At 39.2% G+C, this 21940-nt stretch overlaps 1 protein-coding gene across 2 annotated transcripts in view; it reads right to left on the bottom strand.

The window, feature by feature from the left end:
- prss12 (serine protease 12) overlaps window positions 1-21940 on the bottom strand; it is a 138091-nt gene that overhangs the window by 14818 nt on the left and 101333 nt on the right. For both annotated transcript variants that reach the window (XM_039759608.1, XM_039759609.1), the window contains exon 12: window positions 5699-5979. In XM_039759608.1, coding sequence (XP_039615542.1) covers window positions 5699-5979 — 281 coding nt within the window. The remainder of the gene's footprint in view (window positions 1-5698; window positions 5980-21940) is intronic.

Genomic DNA, 21940 nt, shown 5'->3' with positions numbered 1-21940 from the left:
CCCTCCATTTGAGTCACTCCACCTATCTCCACGTGTTGAAGCTTACCTTGCCTCTGCTTAGTTAGCGATACCTGCTTGTTCAGCAGACATTATCATCTAGAGATTTTTAAGGAGTAAAGTTTGATGTTTTTGAGAGAAAGATCAGAGCTCCATGTGTTTTAGAGGGTATCTGCTGATTGCCAGAGATGTCACGGCCACATGCTTTTCTCCCCATGCGGGGAACGCTCTCCCGTCAGAGCTGAACATGATCACATACAGTGCCAACACCTATCGATTTTTAAAGTTTGCCCTGTTTCACTACTACATGGGTGCAGCTGTGGGGGACAGCTAGTAGTAAATACAAAATTGGGGGTTTGGATCTCATTAACCAGTCATAATTGTGTGTATGATAAACTGTTCAGTTTTATGGTCTGGTCCAGCCCATAATTAAAAAATACAAAATGAATGATTTTCTAATATCTTGTAAATGGATTATGAACAATTATATATTTCTAGGATCACCCTTGGCCACTTATAATAAATTCATAAGGGTGTTTTTTATCACTGTTATTGTCTTACAACTTTAGTATAGTGTGCTAACTAACAACTGAAATGTAGTCTTCAGGCACGTTTGTGAATACTTTTAACAGGCTGGAGGAATGACAGGCACAATGTGGAAACATGTCGTCGTTGTGTTAGCAGTTCATCAAAGGTCACAGGCAAATAATCCCAGACATGTGGAAATTTACATTTTCCAACTAAACAGAGTCCATGTCTTTGAAATGTATAGGAAAATGAAGGACCCTGGGGAAATCAACAAAAACAGGTGAGAGTTTGCAAATTCCACACCAAGTTCAGCTCTCAATAATTGTTCTCTGCTGAGGTCTAACTGCAGTCTGGTATACCAAAGTCATTAATAAGTACCGGAATATGTTATAGATAAACCCTTTAAAGCAGATTAAAAATCCAGATTAAACAATGAAGGAATAATAGTGAAGAATAAAATCAACCACAAAGAGCATGCCAGCCTAGCAATTCCTACCCTAAAATTGCAATCTAGACTTAATAAAGTTGGTTTTTTTTTTTACGTTCTGTATGTTGCAAACTGCAAACTAACTGAAGCTCGTAACGTTCACAAAACGTTGGGGTTAACTAAAACACAGCTGTCACATCTGGTGCAATAATTGAGCCCATACAAGAACTTAAAAGGTCAATGTCTGGTTATTGCATTACCCACATCACTTCTGCAGCCCGACTAAAGAAGTTTGATTTAACGTGGAAAATACTGGCTACTCTATGAACTGAAGTAATCATCACTAACACAATTTGAGGCGGCGTAATTCTAACCATTTGACAGAAAGGTCAACACTATTCTGAACCACATGTTTTATTTTTTCCTTAATGTTTCTTTTTTCAAACACACATTCTTTCCACGATTTTATTATTTCACAAGACAGTGTAGGTATTAACATCTCCCTTTAAATATTCTCTATTAATGTAATATGTAACATATAACACGTTATTAGCCCCCCATCACCATTTACACAGATTTTACAGACCACCATTGCAATTTCCACTCCTACTAGTTTTTTTTTTCATTTAATCTTTCAATCTGAAACACAAAAGTTCGAAATAAAGTCCAATAATCATGTACCCCACCCAATGCAATAATTTGGAAACAGTAAGTATCCCTGAGTAATGACTAAATTATTTAAAATACTTAGTTATATTAAGGTAATGATTACAATATACTGTGTTTATCAGCTCAGAGCATGTCCATATTTTAATGGTATTGAGAGTGGCACAGATTATCACTTCACCTTGCTTCAAGTGCCAGATACAGTCACAACTGTGTGGAGTTCTCCAGTTAGACATGGCGTCTTTCGTCACTCTGCTATTCTTAAACAGTCCAAAAACATGTCTGGTTAACTGTTGGCTCAGTGTCAATACAGGATGTCCTATCACCACTCAGGTTTAAATACGGACTAATGAATGTTGCTAGCAGTACACTCTCCGATCCCCATCCAATGACCTGGAAACAGTGAGCATTACTTTATAAGAATTAAATTGTTTTATTCTGACAAACCCCATAAGATAAAACAAAAGACATCTGGTTTGTAAATATTAGCCAATGTCATGTCCATAATTAATCTTTGTTTATTTTTATTTAGAATGGTGTAGTAGGCAGGATTATCACTTCACAGCACTTCATGTCCTAACTCAAGTGATTTCTGTGTGGAGCTACCCACATTAACAAGAGGTCTCCTCAGCAAACTGTCTCCATGTGAGTGAGTGAGTGAGTGGTTGAGCTTGTCTAATCATTGATAAAAAAAAAGATTTGAAACAAATCAACCCCCATCCCTGAGAAAGAGAGCTAGGCCAGCAGAATAAAACTTAAAGCTAGTAAAAATAAGCAAATAGATAAATTAATAAATGAATAAAGATAAATGGTGGAAAAGAGGGGAGAGAACCTGCTTCCTCAATTTAAATGCTTATTCTAAAATGTTATTGATCGCATCCTGCCAGGTTTTGAAAAAGTTGTGAACAGATCCTCTATGTGTGAATTTGATTTTTTCCAGTTTCAAATAGTATATAACATCAGTTACTCACTGAGTTAGAATAGGAGAGCTAGGATTCTTCCAGTTGAGCAAAATAAGTCTGCGTGCCAATAGTGTAGTGAAGGCAATCACAATTTGTTTGTCCTTCTCCACTTTGAGCTCATCTGGGAGCCCACCAAACACAGCTGTTAATGGGTTAGGAGGGATTGTGACGCCAAGGCTGTCTGAGAGGCATTTAAAGATTTTGCTCCAGAATGATGTTAATCTGGCGCAGACCCAGTGAGGCTGGAACTTGATTGCAACGTTCACTGTTTGGATCTTGCCCTGGAAACATTTTGGACAGTTTTAAGTGAGACAGATGCTCTCGATATATAATTTTAAGTTGAATAATTCTATGCTTTGCACATTTGGAGCTCGATTGAATTCTGTGCATTGCTGCCTTCCATTCCTTTTCTGAGATGTTGAGTGAGAGATCCTTTTCCCAGTGTACTCTTCAATCTTTGAAAGGTAGGGACTGTAAAATGTATTTTATATATTACAAAGATGCTGTCCGAGTCCTCAAGACTGATTAGTATTTTTTCCAGCATAGAGGTACAGTAGGTGGGAGGTGAGGGACATTGGGCAGGGTCTGTTTAACAAAGTTTCTAATTTGAAGGTAGTGAAAGAAATGTGTTGCTGGAAAGTTAAATTTGGAGTGTAATTCTTCATAGGACGCAAAGATGTTGTCTATGTACAGATATCTAAGAGATTTAATCCCAAATGTTTTCCAGACATTTAAAACTGAGTACGTTTGAAAGGATGGAAAAAAGTGGTTCTTGTGCAGAGGCACCACAGATAAAAGCATCTTTATCTTCAAGTACTTCCTATATTGGTTCTATATTCTGATTGAGTGAAACACAATTAGGTTGTTAGTATATTGGCGATAACTTGTATTCATTGGGGTGCAAAGCAAGGAATATAAACAAGTGCTGCAGGATTTTACATTTTATGAACGTTTTCTGAGGCTAGACTATTCATCTTGGTGCTGTTTTGGGGGATTTAATGGCAAAGGAATCCAATTCAATCCAAGTCCGAATTTCAGTTTTGGAGTCCATTTCTTTCAATGCCATTTTGGTGTGATAATGTGGGTCCCTATTTTGTGGCTTTTTCTACTGGCCATTTCCATGGAGATTCTTCCATAACTGTGATGGCTGGGATGTCCTCAGCACACCAGATTCCCCAAAACCAGCAATTTGTATCTGAGATTGGACAAAACCTAGTGACTTATTATTCTTTTTTGTTTTCTGCATTTTGCTTCTAATTTCTGGTTTATGATTTAATTTTGACTTTTTGACTTGCAGTTTTGACTTCTTTCTTTCTGCTGTTCCTCACTCAGTTTTTTTTCTGGTATGATGGTCTTCTTAGTCGGAACACAGTGTGAATTGCTGTAGTCTATGGATCTGCACTGTACACTAATTTCAACTACAGGTGGATATTCCGTTTGTACTTTTCAAAGTAATCCTGAAGTTCTTTACAATTACAGTATGAAATAATCTTCAGCATTACAGAAATTCAGATTTATGGTAGTTTGCTCCCAGGAGCAAATTGAGAAGGATTTGCTTCATCAGCATTGATAACAAGGCAACCTTAGATGGGGTCCCAGTTCACTGTAGGGTACATTTACAAACAGCGTTGTGCAAGAACTAGTTCAAGAGAGCGCCTTCATTGAACAAGTTAATTTTTCTAAGTACGGTGAACTTAACGTATCGTATTTACAAATGAAGAACTTGAATGTGAGCTAGTTCTACTTTATGTGACATTCTGGATCTGGTGTGGTTCAGATTAAATGTTTTGCCTTATCCTGTAATGTAGAGGTGGAGCCGAATCCAAATACGGTATTCAGATAAGCACAAATAGTGGAGTTTTACGAATATTTATTTCGTACAAATTTTTTGCCATTTATTTGTATTCGGAAAAAAAAAACATCAAATCAAATAGGCGCTGTCTGTGTCTGCCTGCTTGTGCTTAAGCTGCACCCTCGCTGACCCGAGCACACGGTGAAGCTCTGCTTTCGTTTTTAAGAAAACGTTGTACTTCGTGAGGCCACTTTATATTTTTCCCCGTTGGACTTACAATATGTGATGCGAATTTTGACCGGCAGCATAATAAGGTTAGTTCACCAACACACTGGTTCCACAGTCACCATTTGTGTCACACGGTTGGAAATAGAGTGGTAATTTATATGGATACTTGCATCTGTTTAATTTTGAACAGGAGGATATTAGCGTATATGGTTATACATGTTTGTTGCTGGATATAACTCAATAAAGTGTATTTAAATTAAAAAATCTTCATGTTTTCTATTCAAGAACACTGTAATAGCCTAATATAAGGCATGCAAAACTGAAAAAAGTAAACTCATGGCTCATTTATTCTCACTCCTTAAAAAATACAAAATGAACTGAACATGAACTAGTTCAAAATTGAAATGGTGAACAATGAACGTGAATTTACTCATTTTAATCTGTGTGAACTGAACTTTGAGTGAGTTCTTGTGAGGTGTGAACCTGCACAACACTATTTAAAAACATGTCCACCCATTCAGAGTCGATTTAAAGTTGCCAGTCAGTCTGACCTGCATTTCGTCATAGTGGAGGAGGAAACACGAGTACAGGAGAAATCTCAATGTGGAAACTCCATGGAAGTGCAAGGATCAAACCGAGGCCTCAAGAAGTGTAAAGCTGCTGATCTGAACATCACTACACGATGCTGCACACATTTGTTATTTAAATTTAGTTAATGCCATTTTATTTTCGTGCCACCTCTGCCTGATTTTCTTCAGTACTAGGACTTCATCACAAATCCTAAAGGCCCTGTAAAGAATGACTGTGGGTGTGTGATGAACTCATCCATGAAACTGAAATCAGTTTAGCAAATGGATGGATGGACAGATTCAATCATGTTGTGGTGCAGTAAATGAATGTACCATAGCAGTGTCTCTTCAGACGTACAGTGAAAAGTCAAGCTGTTCTATTAAATGCTGTTCCCAAATCATAACCTCCCTGTTGCATTTCACTGTCAAAGCGCTTTTTGCCTGTTCCTTGCACATCCATACAGCACCTCCAAGCTATTCCTTTCACATCTGTGGATAACTTGAAGCTGACAGCCCCCAGGTGGCTTACCTGTATCGCCCCATCCTGTAATGTAACAGTTGGAAGCCACTTTCAGAGCGGGTTCCCGTCTCAAAGGTAAGCAGGCCGGTGAGACGTGGCTGTTAAATTTTACACACACGCCATTCCAGCCCAGCAGCTGCACCAGGGCCAGGTCATTGTCATTGCTGGTTGGGTTGTAGTTGCTATGGATGATTATTTGCTGGATTCCAAATTCTTCTTCATATTCCTCTGGAACCATTGTGTGGTAATCTCCCACCCTGACCATGTAGCTTCTAGTGTTGTTACCGTACCTATTGAAAGACAAAATCATGAAATTTATCAGACCATTCAAGAAGTTTCTGCTTTATTCCAAAGCTTTCATTAGTCACCCTAATGCTGAGATGGTTCAACACAAAGTTTCAGGAGTTCACTCACCCTTGCGGCCCTGACATCCTATTACTAGTACATAAATATGCAGCCATTTTTGTAAAGCACAGGTACTATTAGCGCAGACTGGAGAGACTGTCATACAGTCTGCGAAACACGGAAGGAAAAATGGACGCTTCTGGACCGTGCACACCACATGGTAAGTAGCCCCATTTTCAATTTTATTTCCTCAAGAAGACTGAAGTATTTGGCAGATATTGTATAATAATAGTGATATTTTGTTTTTTTGTTTTTTTTTTTCATTTTTGAGCTTCCTAGACACCCCAAAGGTAGAATATCTTACAAAATAAATTTTCCCATAAAAAAAGAAAATTAAGGGCCGAAAGGTTTCATTTTATGGCAGGCTTTATAGAATGCATAGTCCTGTACAGAAGATCTAATGAAAACTCCAATGCAAACTCAAGTAAAACAGAAGTGGCTCTGTTTTACTGAAATCAAACAAATCACCAGGACCAGATAATATTTATCCTCGAGTTCTTAAGGAGGCTAGTGTGTACATATATAAACCCTTGACACATATTTTTAGGAAGTCACTGCGCACTGGAGAGATTCTGAAGGACTGGAAAATGGCAAATATCATCCCATTATATAAAAAGGGTGACAGGGCAGATCCAAGCAAATAAAGGCCAGTAAGCTTAACATGCAGCACAGGAAAATTAATGGAAGGAATTATTAAGGATAAGATTGAGCAGCACATGGCAAGGACAGGAGTTATTCTGAACAGTCAGCATGGGTTCAAAAGAAGGAGGTCATGTTTTACTAACATGCTGGAATTCTATGAGGAGGCAACAAAAGGGTACGATCAAAGTGGAGCTTATGATATTATTTATCTGGACTTTCAGAAAGCATTTGATAAGGTGCCACATGAGAGGTTGGGCATCAAATTAAAAGAAGTGGGAGTTCAGGGTGATGTTTGTAGATGGGTGCAGAATTGGCTCAGACACAGGAAGCAGAGGGTGATGGTGTGAGGAACCTCATCAGAACTGGCCGATGTTAAGAGTGGTGACCAGCAGGGGTCAGTGTTAGGGCCGCTGCTATTTTTAATATATATATAAATGATTTAGATAGAAATATAAGTAACAAGCTGGTTAAGTTTGCAGATGATACCAAGATAGGTGGATTAGCAGATAATTTGGAATCCGTTATATCATTACAGAAGGACTTGGATAGCAGACAGGCTTGGGCAGATTTGTGGCAGATGAAATTTAATGTCAGTAAATGTAAAGTATTACACATAGAAAGTAAAAATGTGAGGTTTGAATACACAATGGGTGGTCAGAAAATTGAGAGTACACCTTAGGAGAAGGATTTAGGAGTCATAGTGGACTCTAAGCTATCAATTTCCTGACAGTGTTCAGAAGCCATTAAGAAGGCTAACAGAATGTGAGGTTATATAGCACGATGTGTGGAGTACAAGTCCAAGGAGGTTATGCTCAACCTTTATAATGCACTGGTGAGGCCTCGTCTGGAGTACTGGGTGCAGTTTTGGTCTCCAGGCTACAAAAAGGACATAGCAGCGCTAGAAAAGGTCCAGAGAAGAGCGACTAGGCTGAGTCCAGGGCTACAGGGGGTGAGTTATGAGGAAAGATTAGAAGAGCTGAGCCTTTACAGTTTAAGCAAAAGAAGATTAAGAGGTGACATGATTGAAGTGTTTAAAATTATGAGGGGAATTAATTCAGTGGATCGATACTTTTATTTTAAAATGAGTTCATTAAGAACACGGGGACACAGTTGGAGACTTGTTTAGGGTAAATTTCACATAAACATTAGGAAGTTTTTCTTTACACAAAGAACAATAGATACTTGGAATTAACTACCAAGTAGTGTGGTAGACAGTAAGACGTTAGGGACTTTCAAAACTTGACTTGATATTTTTTTGGAAGAAATAAGTGGAAAGGACTGGCAAGCTTTGTTGGGTTGAATGGCCTGTTCTTGTCTAGAGTGTTCTAATGTTCTAATGTCAAAAAACGTCAAATGTCTTATAAAACTCTGACACAAAGTGCCTTTGCTCTGTGCTCCTCTTTCTTGATTGGTGATTTGAAATTGCCCTCTGATGAGTAGGTATCCCTTTTTGCCTTGTGCCCGATGCAGCGGGGATAGCCCAATATGACTTGAGCTCACTCTCTCTTTCTCTGGATTATTTACTTTGCTCTCTCAGTCTCTTGATGGGCCCTCCACTCTCTTCTGTACCAGCTTAACACAATCTGGACCTGGCATTATATTACCAGTTGGGTAGCCTTTCATACTATTTCATTATTACATTTAAATATATACTGAGTCCTAAATCAGAAAATGAACAATTGATGTTTCCAACACCAGGCTAACTTCTGAAATTCACTGACTTTATACTTAGTTTAGGATTCTGAACTTCTCCATGTAAGTGTGGGAGCATTCATGAGTGGGCCCGGCCAAGGACTAACACTCCACTGCGGTGACCAGTGCTGCTGAGACACGTCATGACACAAGCAACACTGAAGTGGATAAAGTTGGTTTCAGAATGTACAGTGCCTTGAAAAAGTATTTAGCCCCCTCAACTATTTTCACATATTATTGTCTAAGATTCTAAAGTTACAATGTGTTACAGTAAGGATTTTTCTAGATGATCTAGAAAACAGTGTGTATCATGCCATACTAAAAGAAACAATTGAAAACCTTTCAATAAATTGCTAAAAACAGAAAATCAGAGAGTTGTGAAAAAGTACGCCTGCCCTTTGCAAATATGACAAGTGACTTTTCTCAGCTCTCCCCCAAGACGTTGTCCCCATGTGTGTAGCAAACGGGTGGATCACATATTCCCAATTAATTTAATGAGAATACATTTTCCAGTGCTGAGTTCTGACAGTGTGATAGAGATTTATTATAACACAAACAACAATGAAGACCCAAAAATATTCAAAACAAGCCAGGGATATAGGAGAAGGGTACAAAACCATCTCAAAGGGTACTGAATATACCTCAGAGCTCAGTGATGCCAGGACTTTGTTATATTTTTTATTTTTTTCTAAACATAATATATTTTTCTGTGCGTATTTTGAAGTTCAATCTTGTTTACCATATAATAGAATCTTTAACTTTCTGATTAAAAGTGTTTTTTTATTATCTAGAATATTCTGCTGTCTTTACTTGTAATCTTCAAGCAGCACCATTTTGTGGGATCATGGACTTTTCCCTTTTTACAATCTTGTTAGTAGCTTGCTATCAGGATGCCATAGAAGCTGAGCCAGATCACATTGTCAGTTATTATTAATCTATCCATTCATTCATTATCCAACACGCTATATCCTAACTACAGGGTCACGGAGGTCTGCTGGAGCCAATCCCAGCCAACACAGGACGCAAGGCAGGAAACAAACCCCGGGCAGGGTGCCACCCCACCGCAGTATTATTATTATTATTCATCTTTTTCTACTTCTACGTGGGGCTGACATGCCTGATCAGCCTTCTCCATATAACTCAGTTCCGTCCTTATGCTCAGTCAAGCCGCTTTCCATCAAATATTGTTTTACTTTATCCATCCACCTCAGCATTGTAGGTAAGTAGGGGTGTTCAAAGCTGCTAACTCTGTAATGCACCACAGGGGGTGCCAGGGCCCGCACCAGAAGTATTTTAGGTGACTGCCGAGCTGCTTTCTGATTTTAATACAGCAAGTAAACTCCACCCAGAATCCTCAGGTCCAAAACTCAGAGAGGCTACAGCATGGACAACTGCAGTTTTAGTGACTTTAGTTCACTATCATGAGGTAAAGTATGAGGGAAAATATTCTTTGGTCCTTTTCATCTTTTCCTTCTTTTATGTGGGGGTAAATGAGCCTGATAAGCCTTCTCCGTACAGCTCGGTCCTGCCATAATGCTCAGTCAAACTGCTTCTTTTACTTTATCCATGCATGTCTGCTTTGGCCTCTTTCACTTTCTCTTCCCCTTTACTTCCTTTCCCATCACTCATTTGCCCACATATTCTTTATTTCTCCTCATCACATGTCCATACCATTTCAAAATACTTTCGTGTACTTTCTTAGACATCTGTGCCACTTTTGTTGTACCTCGGATTGTCTCATTTCTTATTCTATCCATTGGTGTAACTCCAGACATCTACCTGTATGTCAACATTCTCATTTCTGCCGTATCTGACTTCTTCTCCTGCGCTCCTTTTACTGCCCATGTCTCAGCTCCATACGTCATTGCTGGTCTCACCGCTGCTTTACCTTTAACCTTCACTCTAATTCTTTGATCACAGAATATTCCTGATACCTTCTTCCATTTGTTTCATCCACACTGCACTCTGTGGGTTATCTCTGCATCTAATTCTCCATCTTGGGCTACTACTGATCCTAGATACTGTAGTTAAACTTATCCATGGTTTTGAGCAGCTCTTCCTGAAGGCTAATTTCTGAATCATTTAATTTTTTACCCCTAAATGTAGATATATTGAAATGTCCTTTCATAGTAGATACCTACTGACCTAGATACACAATCCTGCCAAATGAATTCTTTTTAACTGAATGGGAAATCGTGGTTTTATTGTTTAGTGCGTGAGTGAGCCAGACAACTTTGTGTTTTATAGATAGATAGATAGATAGATAGATATTTACTGAGGAGATCAGCGCAGACCCAGACAGACACAGGACACACAGAAGTCCCAAAACACACACTTTAATTTTCCGTTCTGCAACGCACAAAGCACAACACCCAGCAATCACTACTCGGTCCTTTCTTTACTCTTTTCCTTTCTCCACAAACTCTGTCCTCTGCCTGCTGACTCCAGCTCCCCAAATGGATTGAGGCGGCCCCTTTTATATTGTACCCAGATGTGTTCTAGGTGCTCATTGATGACTTTCCTGCAGCACTTCTTGGTGTGGAGGAAGTGCTGCATGGGCACCTGGAAGCACTCCGGGTGTTCCTGGATTCTCTTCTGGCAGCACTTTCGAGTGTGGCGGAAGTGCTGCATTCCAGTGCTCCGATCCTCTCCAGACGTTGAGCTTCCAAGCTCTGTTCCCATGTTCCCAGCACCAACCAGGTCGGCTACCCTCTTGTGTCTCAGAGGAGATACTGCTCCTCTCCTGGTCCTTCCACTCTCCGGGCGTTCCGGCTAAGCAAGGGTCCCAGCCAACCGTTACATTACATATTATACGCCCCATTAGAAAATGTTTGATGAATGTACCATCCAGAAATTAGTTCCTGTTTTGTGATCAGCACTGCAACGATAAATCTCGGGAACAAGAAGGTTTAGAAAATAGATGTCATAACCTTACATATTGTGCTGATATTGGGCTTCACTATTAGGTTTGCATTAAATGTTTGGAATATTTCATTATAGGTGACAAAATTAAAAGACTAGGGGGCTTTGCCCCCTGCTCACTTCGCTCGCCATCCCCCAGGCCTGTGCATAATAGAACTAACTACTTTACATTAATTAACCATATTATAAAACTGTAAAATGTAATAATTTGAAAGTAAATTATGTTGCATTAGAGTTATTTGTTGCGTAATACGATTTTGTTCTGTTTGGCTTTGAAATTAACACTCAATTACTTTTTTATTTTTTTTTTATTTTATTGTAATCATTCCAAACAAATAGACACATTTTTACAAAAATAGGATTGAAAACAAATCAAACCCCACCCCTGAGAAGGAGAGCATGGCCAACAGAGTAAATCTTAAAGTTAGTAAAAATAAGTAAATCAATGAGTTTACTAAGCGGATAAAGATAAATGGAGAAGAAAAAGAAATGGGGAGAGAATCTGCTTCCTCTGTGCTTTAAGAGCTTAATCTAAAATGTTATTGATTAGATCCTGCCAGGTTTTGAAAAAGTTCTGCACAGATTCCCTAAGTGTGAATTCAATTTTTTCCAATTTCAAATAATATAAAATATCAGTTACTCAAGCAAATACTTTTTAAACTTACACTTTTACTGAAAAACTTCAGTAAAAACAATTTTTTGATTACATTTTCCTCAATATTGCATTGAATTTTGATTCTGTGTTTGGATTTTCATTGCAACAATGCAACGTATAACTGCCCATGAGTGAATATCGTTTCTTTCTCTTAAATAAAACGACTTTTTCAAATGTTTGGCTCTGAGATTTGTTAATTGTCTTTACAAAAGCTATTCTAACGGGAAACTATTAACACTTTAATATGAACAGCATATCAAGATCTCCTTTGTTGTGTCATGTTATCCGCGGAAGATGTACTACATTACGTTTCTTGGATACATCCTTCTTTCTACAGTAATTTGTGTGGTGGAGGACTGGACGGTGTTAACGGTTGTAGATATTCTTCGGGATATTGTAAGTTAATGTTTTCATGTTCCGCATGATCACCACCAACTGTTTCAGTATAGTCTATTGACACGAATTTAACCAATTTTCTGTGTGACCGATTGTCATGGTTGGAGTTAATTCGTTTGACTTCATCGTTTCTCGCTGCTGGGGTTGCCTGTGTACTCATTTTTTTTGTTGATAACCCTTCATGATGAAATTCTTCAATAAGATTTGGACATAATACATCTTCTTTAAATGGGAACTTAAAATGTGGAAAACGTTAAAGTGTGTAAGAGCCGAGAGAGCAGGAAATGTGTCTGTCAAAAGCATTCCCATGAATGAGAGGTGAGAGTACCGTTTGTGTAACTGAATATGGTTGAGATGAGGGCGTGACTTGAAAAAATCTCTTGAAAAAAGTCTTTCCAGGGCAAAATTCAACCTGCAAACACTGAAATCAAGTCCCAGCCTCACTGGGTCACACTGCTTTGGGCCTGCACCAAATTAACATCATTCTGGACCAAAATTAATTACCTTTCAGACAGCCTTGGTCTGACAATCCCTCCTAACCCATTAACAGCTGTGTTTGGGGTTCTTCCAGATGGGTTTAAAGTGGAGAAGGACAGACAAATAAACTGTGATTGCACTCAATACACTTTTGGCACGCAGACTTATTTTGCCAAACTGGAAGAATCCTAATTCTCCTCTTTTAAGTCAGTGGGAAACTGATGTGTTATACTATTTGAAATTGGAAAAAAATCAGTTAGAGGATCTGTACAGATTTTTTTCAAAACATGGCAGGATCTAATTAGTAATATTTTAGTATAAGCTCTTTCTTTATGGTTTATAAAGCCTTAAATAATCTCGCCCCATCTTATATATCGGAATGTCTGACACCTTATATTCCAAATCGTAACCTTAGATCCTCAAATGAGTGTCTCCTTAGAATTCCAAGAACAAAACTTAAAAGAAGTGGTGAGGCTGGCGGCCTTCTGCTGTTATGCCCCGAAAATCTGGAATAGCCTGCCAATAGGAATTCGCCAGGCTGATACAGTAGAGCACTTTAAAAAACTGCTGAAAACACATTACTTTAACATGGCCTTTTTATAACTTCATTTTAATCGTAATTTAACTTAATCCTAATACTCTATATGTTCAATTCATCATAACAACTATTCATGGTGGCTCTAAAATCGGTACTGACCCCTACTCTCTTTTCTGTTTCTTTTTCCGGTTTCTTTGTGGTGGTGGCCTGCGCCACCTCCACCTACTCAAAGCTTCATGATGCTCCAACAATGATGGACGGATTAAAAGGAAGAAGTCTACGTGACCATCATCATCATCAAGCCCTTCCGTGAGAATCCTAAATCCAAAGAGGACTGTTTCATTGATGTTAGGTAGAATGTCCAGAGGGGACTGGGCGGTCTCATGGTCTGGAATCCCTTCAGATTTTATTTTTTCTCCAGCCGTCTGGAGTTTTTGTTTTTCTGTCCCCTGGCCATTGAACCTTACTCTTATTCGATGTTAATGTTGATTTATTTTTTATAATTATGTCTTTCATTTTTCTATTCTTTAATATGTAAAGCACTTTGAGCTACTGCTTGTATAAAAATGTGCTATATAAATAAATGTTGTTGTTGTTGTTGTTGTTCTCTTCTCCATTCATCTCTATTGGCTTATCAGACTCATCAATTTAGGTATGTTTATAAGTCTTAAGTTTTACTCCGTTGGCCTTGCTCTTTCTCTCAGGGGTGGGGGTTGACTTGTTCTCAATCCTACTTTTTGTAAAAATTGATTGATTTGTATGGAATGATTGCAATAAAATTAATAAAATTTCAAAAAAAAAAAGTAAAAAGTCTTGTCTCGTCTCTGGATTTTTTTTTATATAATAGAGAGATAATTATTATCACAAAATTGGAAAACTGGTTAATGCTTAGCTCTAGAGAGCTGGCTCCTGTTCCCATCCTGTTCTTGTTCTGCACAGAGTTTGCAGTGAATATATAGAGGTGGTGCACTGCTACAAGTACTTGGGGGTCAGTATCAATGACGGGCTGGCCTGGTCTTGTAACACAGAGGAACTATATAAGAAAGGGCAACTGTGCTCTTTAACGTGGGTAGTGATACCCTTCACTGTCTGTATGACTCTGTGATGACCAGTGTGATTTTCTGTGCTCTGGTGAACTGAACTGGTAACATCATTTCAAGAGAGGCCCACCAAATCAACAAACTAATTAAAAGGGCAGGCTCAGTTATGGGACACTCTCTGGACCCCCTGGAGGTCGTAGCAAAGGAGAGAAATAATACAAAACTGATGGTAAGTAATATCAGTGCTGCACATCCTCTCTGTGCCACACTAGCATTGAGGACTATAAGTCATTGAATTGTTCACCAGAAGTGTGTAAGTAAGTGTTATCTTAATACCTACAGCAACACACCTTTAGAATGGCTCACAGAGACTGCTCTTTTTATCTTTAGCCAAGTCAGACATTTTCTTCTTTTTGGTAATTCTGGTGTGTATTTTAGGAAGACTGGTGCTTGTTATGATATTTGTGAGCACCCGTAAAATGCTAAATGTCCCTTTTGGGACAAATAAAGTACTTACTATAAAATGCTAAATGTCCCTTTTGGGACAAATAAAGTACTTACTATCTATCTAACTACTCCAGCATACTCCCACATTTTAAAGATGTCAATGTTTGTTAGATTGGCGTCTCTAAACTAGCCAAAAATAAGTGAGGTTGAAGATGAATAAACCCTGAGATCCACTGGCATCCAAGAAAGATTACAAGCTCCATGAAAAAAGTTGCAATAGAAAATGGGTGAAAAGAATGATGCTGTGTTGAATCTAAGCAAGTGCCTAGGACAAGACAGCTGAAAAACGTCTGCAAGGAAAAAAAGGAAAAACCTTTCACTGCTGAAGCGGGAGGGTCAGATCACAACCTCTGCCCAGTGCGGTTGGCTCTATTTATAAACACACAGGCAGATTTTGGCTTTCATTGAATGCTTCCTTCTTGTAGACCCTTGGACGTTTGCCCTCTGTCTTTTTCCCTGACAATTCACAATAATTCTGACTACCAGAACATGCTAGTTGGTTTTGGTGTTTTAATTTCTTAAAGATGCTAATTATATTATGAACGACTTGTCTAGTCTATACTTGCCACCCTTTAAATGTCTCTTATTTCTCCTTCAAAGCCTATCCGGAAATAAATATGCTGTTAGGAATCCAAATAACTTCCTGCCTCTGGATCAACATTGGTCTTTGGTGTCACTCCGGACACTCCTTCTGGATCGCAAGTGGCTGGCAGTGAAAGCAGCCGCACTTCTTAAAGTAAATAAGATGAGCGCACTCCCTAATTTTAGCCTGCCTTGCAAGTCCAAAGACTTTAATGAGTTCACTGGTTTTGAGCTGTGTGTGCACAGTACAGTCAAGTCAGGCTTCGATGGGTAGCTCTGTACGGTAAGTAACACCTTCAGTGCAATATTATTATCACATCTTGAGGTGACACAGACAGTCTGAGGCCAAAACGGTGGAAACATTTGGTAAACAAAGAGCACAAAGTCACTTTCAAGTCAAATTGTCTTTATTCATAAGCTGTCTGAATTATTAACGGTCTTTGCATCCTTAGAAGTGAGTATTGAAACGTTGGCCAGATTATGTTGCCGATATGTCATTTGACCCTCATTCATTGTTAATTGTCATAATTAGGAGACAATTAAGGGAGCAAATTCTACAGAAAAGGGTAAGTCCATCAGAAAATAGCAAACAATAGTTAAGAAGGTAGAACTAAGAGAATAACTGAAATATTTCTCAATTTCTAATGAATGTAAATCTCACACTGCTGTGTTTTTCTAAATGCCGGCGAATAAAAAAAATGACTCAGTAATTGTGAAGCTGCTCGGAATGAAAACCTGCAACCAAAGGGGTCTCCTAGGATGGAAATTGGAAACCACTGGCCTAATGTACTTGAGAGCCTGCCTCTGGAATCCCGTGTGCCATTCTGGTCACCATGCTAAAAAAAGAAATAGCAGGCAGCAGTAGAATTAAATGGCAAACCCGACTCTGACAGGCTCAGAGACCTGAACCTCTTCAGTCCTGAGCCGAGACGGCAGTGTGGGCACCTAATCCTGGTCTTCAGAATTCTCAAAGGTACAGTCAGTGGCATAACTAGGGTCCACCCCAGGCGGCACATTTTTGGGGGCACCATTATTGGCCAAAAGGCTCGGTACAATTCGTGTGTAAGCAACAGGGTTCGGAAAAATATTACTCATGAATAAAAAAAGTAAAATTCTCAGATTTTTATCCACAAATGCTTCAAAAATCAATTTCAGACTGTCCTTCTCTGACAGCATCAGACACAGCAGTTGAAATTTATGAGGCAATAACAAAAACAAACATAAACATTACACCGATAATAATTTCTGGGAAGATAAACAACTAATTTACAATTTATAATTTCGTTTTGTCATCAATCCAAATGCGTTCTTGCTCTGCGCAGAAAACATCCCCGCCTATCACTTGTACACTATACTGGTTCTGGTTTTCGTCGCGTAATTATATTAAACTAATAATTACAACACAGCTTATCAGTGCGTCTATACTATATTCTTGTCTAGTTCATGCCGATAAATAATTACATGTGAAAAATGATTGCTGTTTCTCTATATATGAATAAATCTATGCAAAATGTATCTTAATTTTTCTCTATACACCATTTTAATTTTCTATTTAAATAGGTTAACATATTCAGATATGTTAGGAGGCGGCAAATCGAAGCACCACCCCGCCCCGAGCGGCACAAACTCAAGCTACGCCACTGGCTACAGACGAAGTTGATCTTGCAGAGTTCTTTCAATTCAACAAACGAATCGCATACACGTGCGGACACTGGTCTTAATTAAGTTGGAGTGCGTTTATGACTGAAGCCAGGAAGCACGTCATCACACAAAGAGTCACAACCTTCGGAAATAGTTTACCAAATTTGGGAGTTGAAGCGGAAACCTTGACAACTTATTAAAGTATCGTGATGAGATATAAGGACAGCTTAGCGATTAGCTAACCAAATGAGGCCTGATGAACTGAATGGTCACTTCTTATATGTTCTGTTCGCACTACAAATGGAAAACAGAAACAAATTGATTAGGCCTTATAATCTTACCAGGTGATAACCACTAAATGGTGTTAAAATGTCACTTAGCGGTAACTTACTTAACACATACGGTCAAGTCTACTCTTTATATATATAAAATCCTAAGCCTAATAGTGCAACGGTGACATTTTTATGTCACTTTTTTGTCACGCTTTAAATCAGGCTTATTTTAAAACCTTCATATACTGTATATGTTTGGTATCATTCTTGTCAGAATTTATCGAACTTTAATGTGATGTTGTTAGATTTTCAGATTCTTATTCCGTTTTTAAAGTATAAACTAAAATATATCAAGAACTCGCATCTTGCGAGACAGGACTTTGTGCCAAAAGATTTAACTATGCCTGGGGCCAGAAAGAGACAAAGAGTAGGACAGCTGCTGTACAGGCTTTTAAATGTTCAAAGCGCCATGTGAGATGCAGATCAAGTGGCACACAGCAGCAGCAAGCCAGCAGCTGATCGAGCAAAGAAGAGGGAAAAAAACTGTATTTGTTTGTAGCGGTCCGGTGCCGCTAAGATTCACGCCGTTAAGATGACGGTGATTTATTTATTTTTATTGAGGATCCTAGGGACGCTCCCAGCCTTGGCCCGACCCGCACACACTCACAAACAGAGAAAAAAAAAAGCACACCGGGAACTAACCACAATTAAAGAATATAATGAAATTCAATAACATAAATGAAAACAATAATACCACCCCAGTACCCCTACGGCGATAGTACATTAAACACAAAAACACAACTCCACACAGCAAAGTCCATGGAAAACCACACCGGATGTAATGAGAGATGACGACAGTAAGTCCAGAGATCTACTGTATATGTTGAAAGGGAATGAAAAAGCAGTCCTACTGCTAGACACTGTAAGGGTGAAGATGGATGGATGGTTCCGGAGCGCTCCTACACTTGCGGGAAAGCCACGAATCCACAATCAGTCCTCAGCACACAGGCACACAGAAGATGATCCACACCGCCAACAACGAATACAATCCAGGACACAGCGACTAAATATGGTTTAATTAGCAGAAGGCAGTCCGACATTTAAACGAAATATAAAATACAACAACAAAAAACACTTCTCCCTCTTTCGGACACCAGCCCTCCTTTTAAACCCCTCTGACCACCTTTGACGCCAACAGCCCCTGCAGGTACTGCTGGGAGATGCTGTTTTAACTACTAGTAGCACTGCTACATGTTTCCCATTGAATCATTGTTTAAGAGGGGGTTTCAGAGGAGCGACCACGTCTCTTTGGGGTGCGTTCAGCCCCCCTATTCACAACACGAGCGGCAGAGACATGAAGTGCATGGCGCAGGCCGGGGGGGTTGGCGAGTGAAGCGAGCAGGGGGGAACCCCCTAGTTAACCATATATTTGAGTATTACACTTTGATATAAAGTACCACTTATCAACTAATTGGGATTCAATGAATATAGTAAAATACAAGGAAATCCAATTGGACAACCTGATGCCGTCTGAAAGAAACCTACGCCTTGAGAGATTTTATTTTTTTCCCAGAAAGTCAAAGCTACACAGGAATGGCTTTGAAACACCAATGTCAATGTCAGATGTCAGTCTCATGGAGAAGTTGTGGTCGGACCTGATAACGGCTGCTCATTCACAATCCCCACGCGACCTGACACAGCTTGAGCTGTTTTACAAAGAAGAATGAGGAAAAACGTCACCATCCAGATGTGCAAAGCTGACACAGACACAAGACTGTCATCGCTGCCAAAAGCACACCTACTCGACTTGACGGAGTAGAATATTTGTGCGATTATCATATTTTATATTTTTAACTGATATACCTTATCATATTCACTGTAAATGAGCAGGACATTTGTGTCCAATACAATATGAACTTGTGAGGAATGCTCAGGAGACACTCATTCTCACAGAGCAAATAAAGATACATGACCCTGGGGCACATCTTAATCTTGGCAGGCTGGGTTCTCATTTTCAGACATGTGGGTAGAACTGGAGAGTGAGTGGTCCTAGAGTCACATCTGCGAGGGGCACCGGTAGCCCAATATGTGAAATTCATTTAACATTTTTTCTCCTGCCTTCCTTAAATACTAGTGAGGTAAACAGGTTACGTTAGGACCTCGGAGGACAAGAAGCCAGTAAAAAAAAGTGTCAAGTAAGACTCTGCGAGGGCACTAAAGCCAAGGGCTCTGAAGCAAATGCCCGGATACCCTGTAGCATTCCAGCATGGCTGTATCAAACTACATTTCCAACTGCATAGATATCCTATTTAACGCACTTGACCGGGAGTGATGTAACATAAACTCGAACTGGAAAGAAACAAAGCTGTCATCAATGGGTTACAGAGCAAAAAGGGCGTAATGAGATTCAAACATATTTTTTTGCCTAGTATTGTCTGTTTCATTTCCTCTTCATTTGCCACAAGGAAAAATCTTTCCATTGTCAAAAATTTATGAAGAAAGCACTTAGTTTGTTTAAAATGCTCTGATCAAACGCTGACATTTGTTATGCTTGGACAGCGGCCAGTTGAAAGCGTTATAAGTGAAAATAATCTCATTGCTAAAGCAGGTGTCTGTGCAATTTACATAGGAAGTGATCCGAATGGATTTCCGCTGGTTCTCATTACTGTTGGATAAGCTTTACTTTATTACTTATCCTTATGGCAAGAACAACCAGTTCATATGTCCATCTTCCTATTCAGACATTTTAGCTTGCTTAGCCTAATACTGAATTGCAGGGAGCCACCATAAGATGGGACCCACACCTAGTCAGGACACTTGTCTATCCTGATCTCACCCATGCCAAGCCAACAGCTTACATGTCAATTCATCTGTTCAGTTTAACATATAATTCAGGGTTCTAAGGGGGTCACGGGCTTTCCCAAAATGCCTTGAATGGGACAACACTTCATCACTTCAGATTACACTTCCTAATACAAATTTGCTAGACAGTAAACTAATCAGAAGGGACAAGTCTTGCTTTTGTTAAATGATTTGATGCTAATTTTCTGCAGTATCCGAATCCAGCTGCAGATGAGACATACGTCAGCCTCAGGCTCATTCAGTGACCTGAGACACTCTGAGGCCCGTAAGATGACGCCCCTTTTCTCTTTAGACCCCGCCCTTCTTCTTCTTCTTCTTTCGGCTGCTCCCGTTAGGGGTCACCACAGCGGATCATCTTCCTCCATATCTTCCAGTCCTGGTCATCTTGTTCTGTCACACCCCTCACCTGCATGTCCTCTCTCACCACATCCATAAACCTTCTCTTAGGCCTTCCTCTTTTCCTCTTCACCTCGTAGCTCTATCTTTATCATCCTTCTCCCAATATACCCAGCATCTCTCCTCTGCACATGTCCAAACCAATGCAATCTCGCCTCTCTGACTTTGTCTCCTAACCGTCCAACTTAAGCAGACCCCCTAATGTCCTCATTTCTAATCTCCGTCATTGTCAGACCTCAGAGCGAAACATTTACTTAAACATGACGTTACCTAAAGCAGGTTGTACCATTCAAAAGCTACAGACTTTGTGTTTTAAAAGTAACACTTAAAAGTAAGACTTATTTATTCGCTGTTGTATTATTACCTACAAGAAGAAATTGTCTAACTTTATTAGGCTGGATTAGATAATCCCATGGGGAAATTCACAAATAAATAAAGGTAAAAAAATAGATAAAGGTAGATTTTTGTGTCGAGAATGCTATCGTAAAGTAATAGGGACTGAAAGTTTATGTGAGGACAACTTTGACATACAATACAATACAATTTATTTTTGTATAGCCCAAAAACATACAAGAAGTGCCGCAATGGGCTTTACAAGGCCCTGCCTCTTGACAGCCCACCAGCCTCGACCCTCTGAGAAGACAAGAAAAACTCCCAAAACCAAATTTACAAGTGAAATGTGGTGTTTTGCAATTCAAATCCGCAAAATAAATTGCATTTCACTTCTAGTGAAATTTGTGCCATTCACAATATAAGAAAAGCTTTTAGTGACAGCAGGCACTTTGAGTCTGTCACTTAGTATCTAAGTAAAAATCTTGAGTGAAAAAAAAAAAACTAAAAATCACCAGATGATCCTCAACTTGGTTAAGGTGGATGCCACATAATGGCAGGAAATTTGGGGGGTTAACAGCGACGACTGTCCATGCGTGTTAGCCATTGTGAATGTAGTGAGAAGTCAAGTAAAATGACACCTTTTAGTGGCTAACTAAAAAGATTACAATATGCAAGCTTTTAACTCTTGTCTGACAAAGGGGCCTGAGTTGCTTCAAAAGCTTGCATATTGTAATCTTTCTGTTTAGCCAACAAAAGGTGACGTTTTGCTTGACTTCTCACGATTGTCCATGCAGTTAGATTTCCTTTGTTAGAATCCCGGTGATGTACACAATGGTGTGTTTTATTGTGTCTTTGTTTGTAACGTGATGTGAATAAGGAGGCATGAACAGA

The sequence above is a fragment of the Polypterus senegalus genome, chromosome 7 (genome assembly GCF_016835505.1).
Source record: "Polypterus senegalus isolate Bchr_013 chromosome 7, ASM1683550v1, whole genome shotgun sequence".
Lineage (NCBI taxonomy): Eukaryota > Metazoa > Chordata > Cladistia > Polypteriformes > Polypteridae > Polypterus > Polypterus senegalus.
This window is presented reverse-complemented; position numbering and strand designations above follow the sequence as displayed.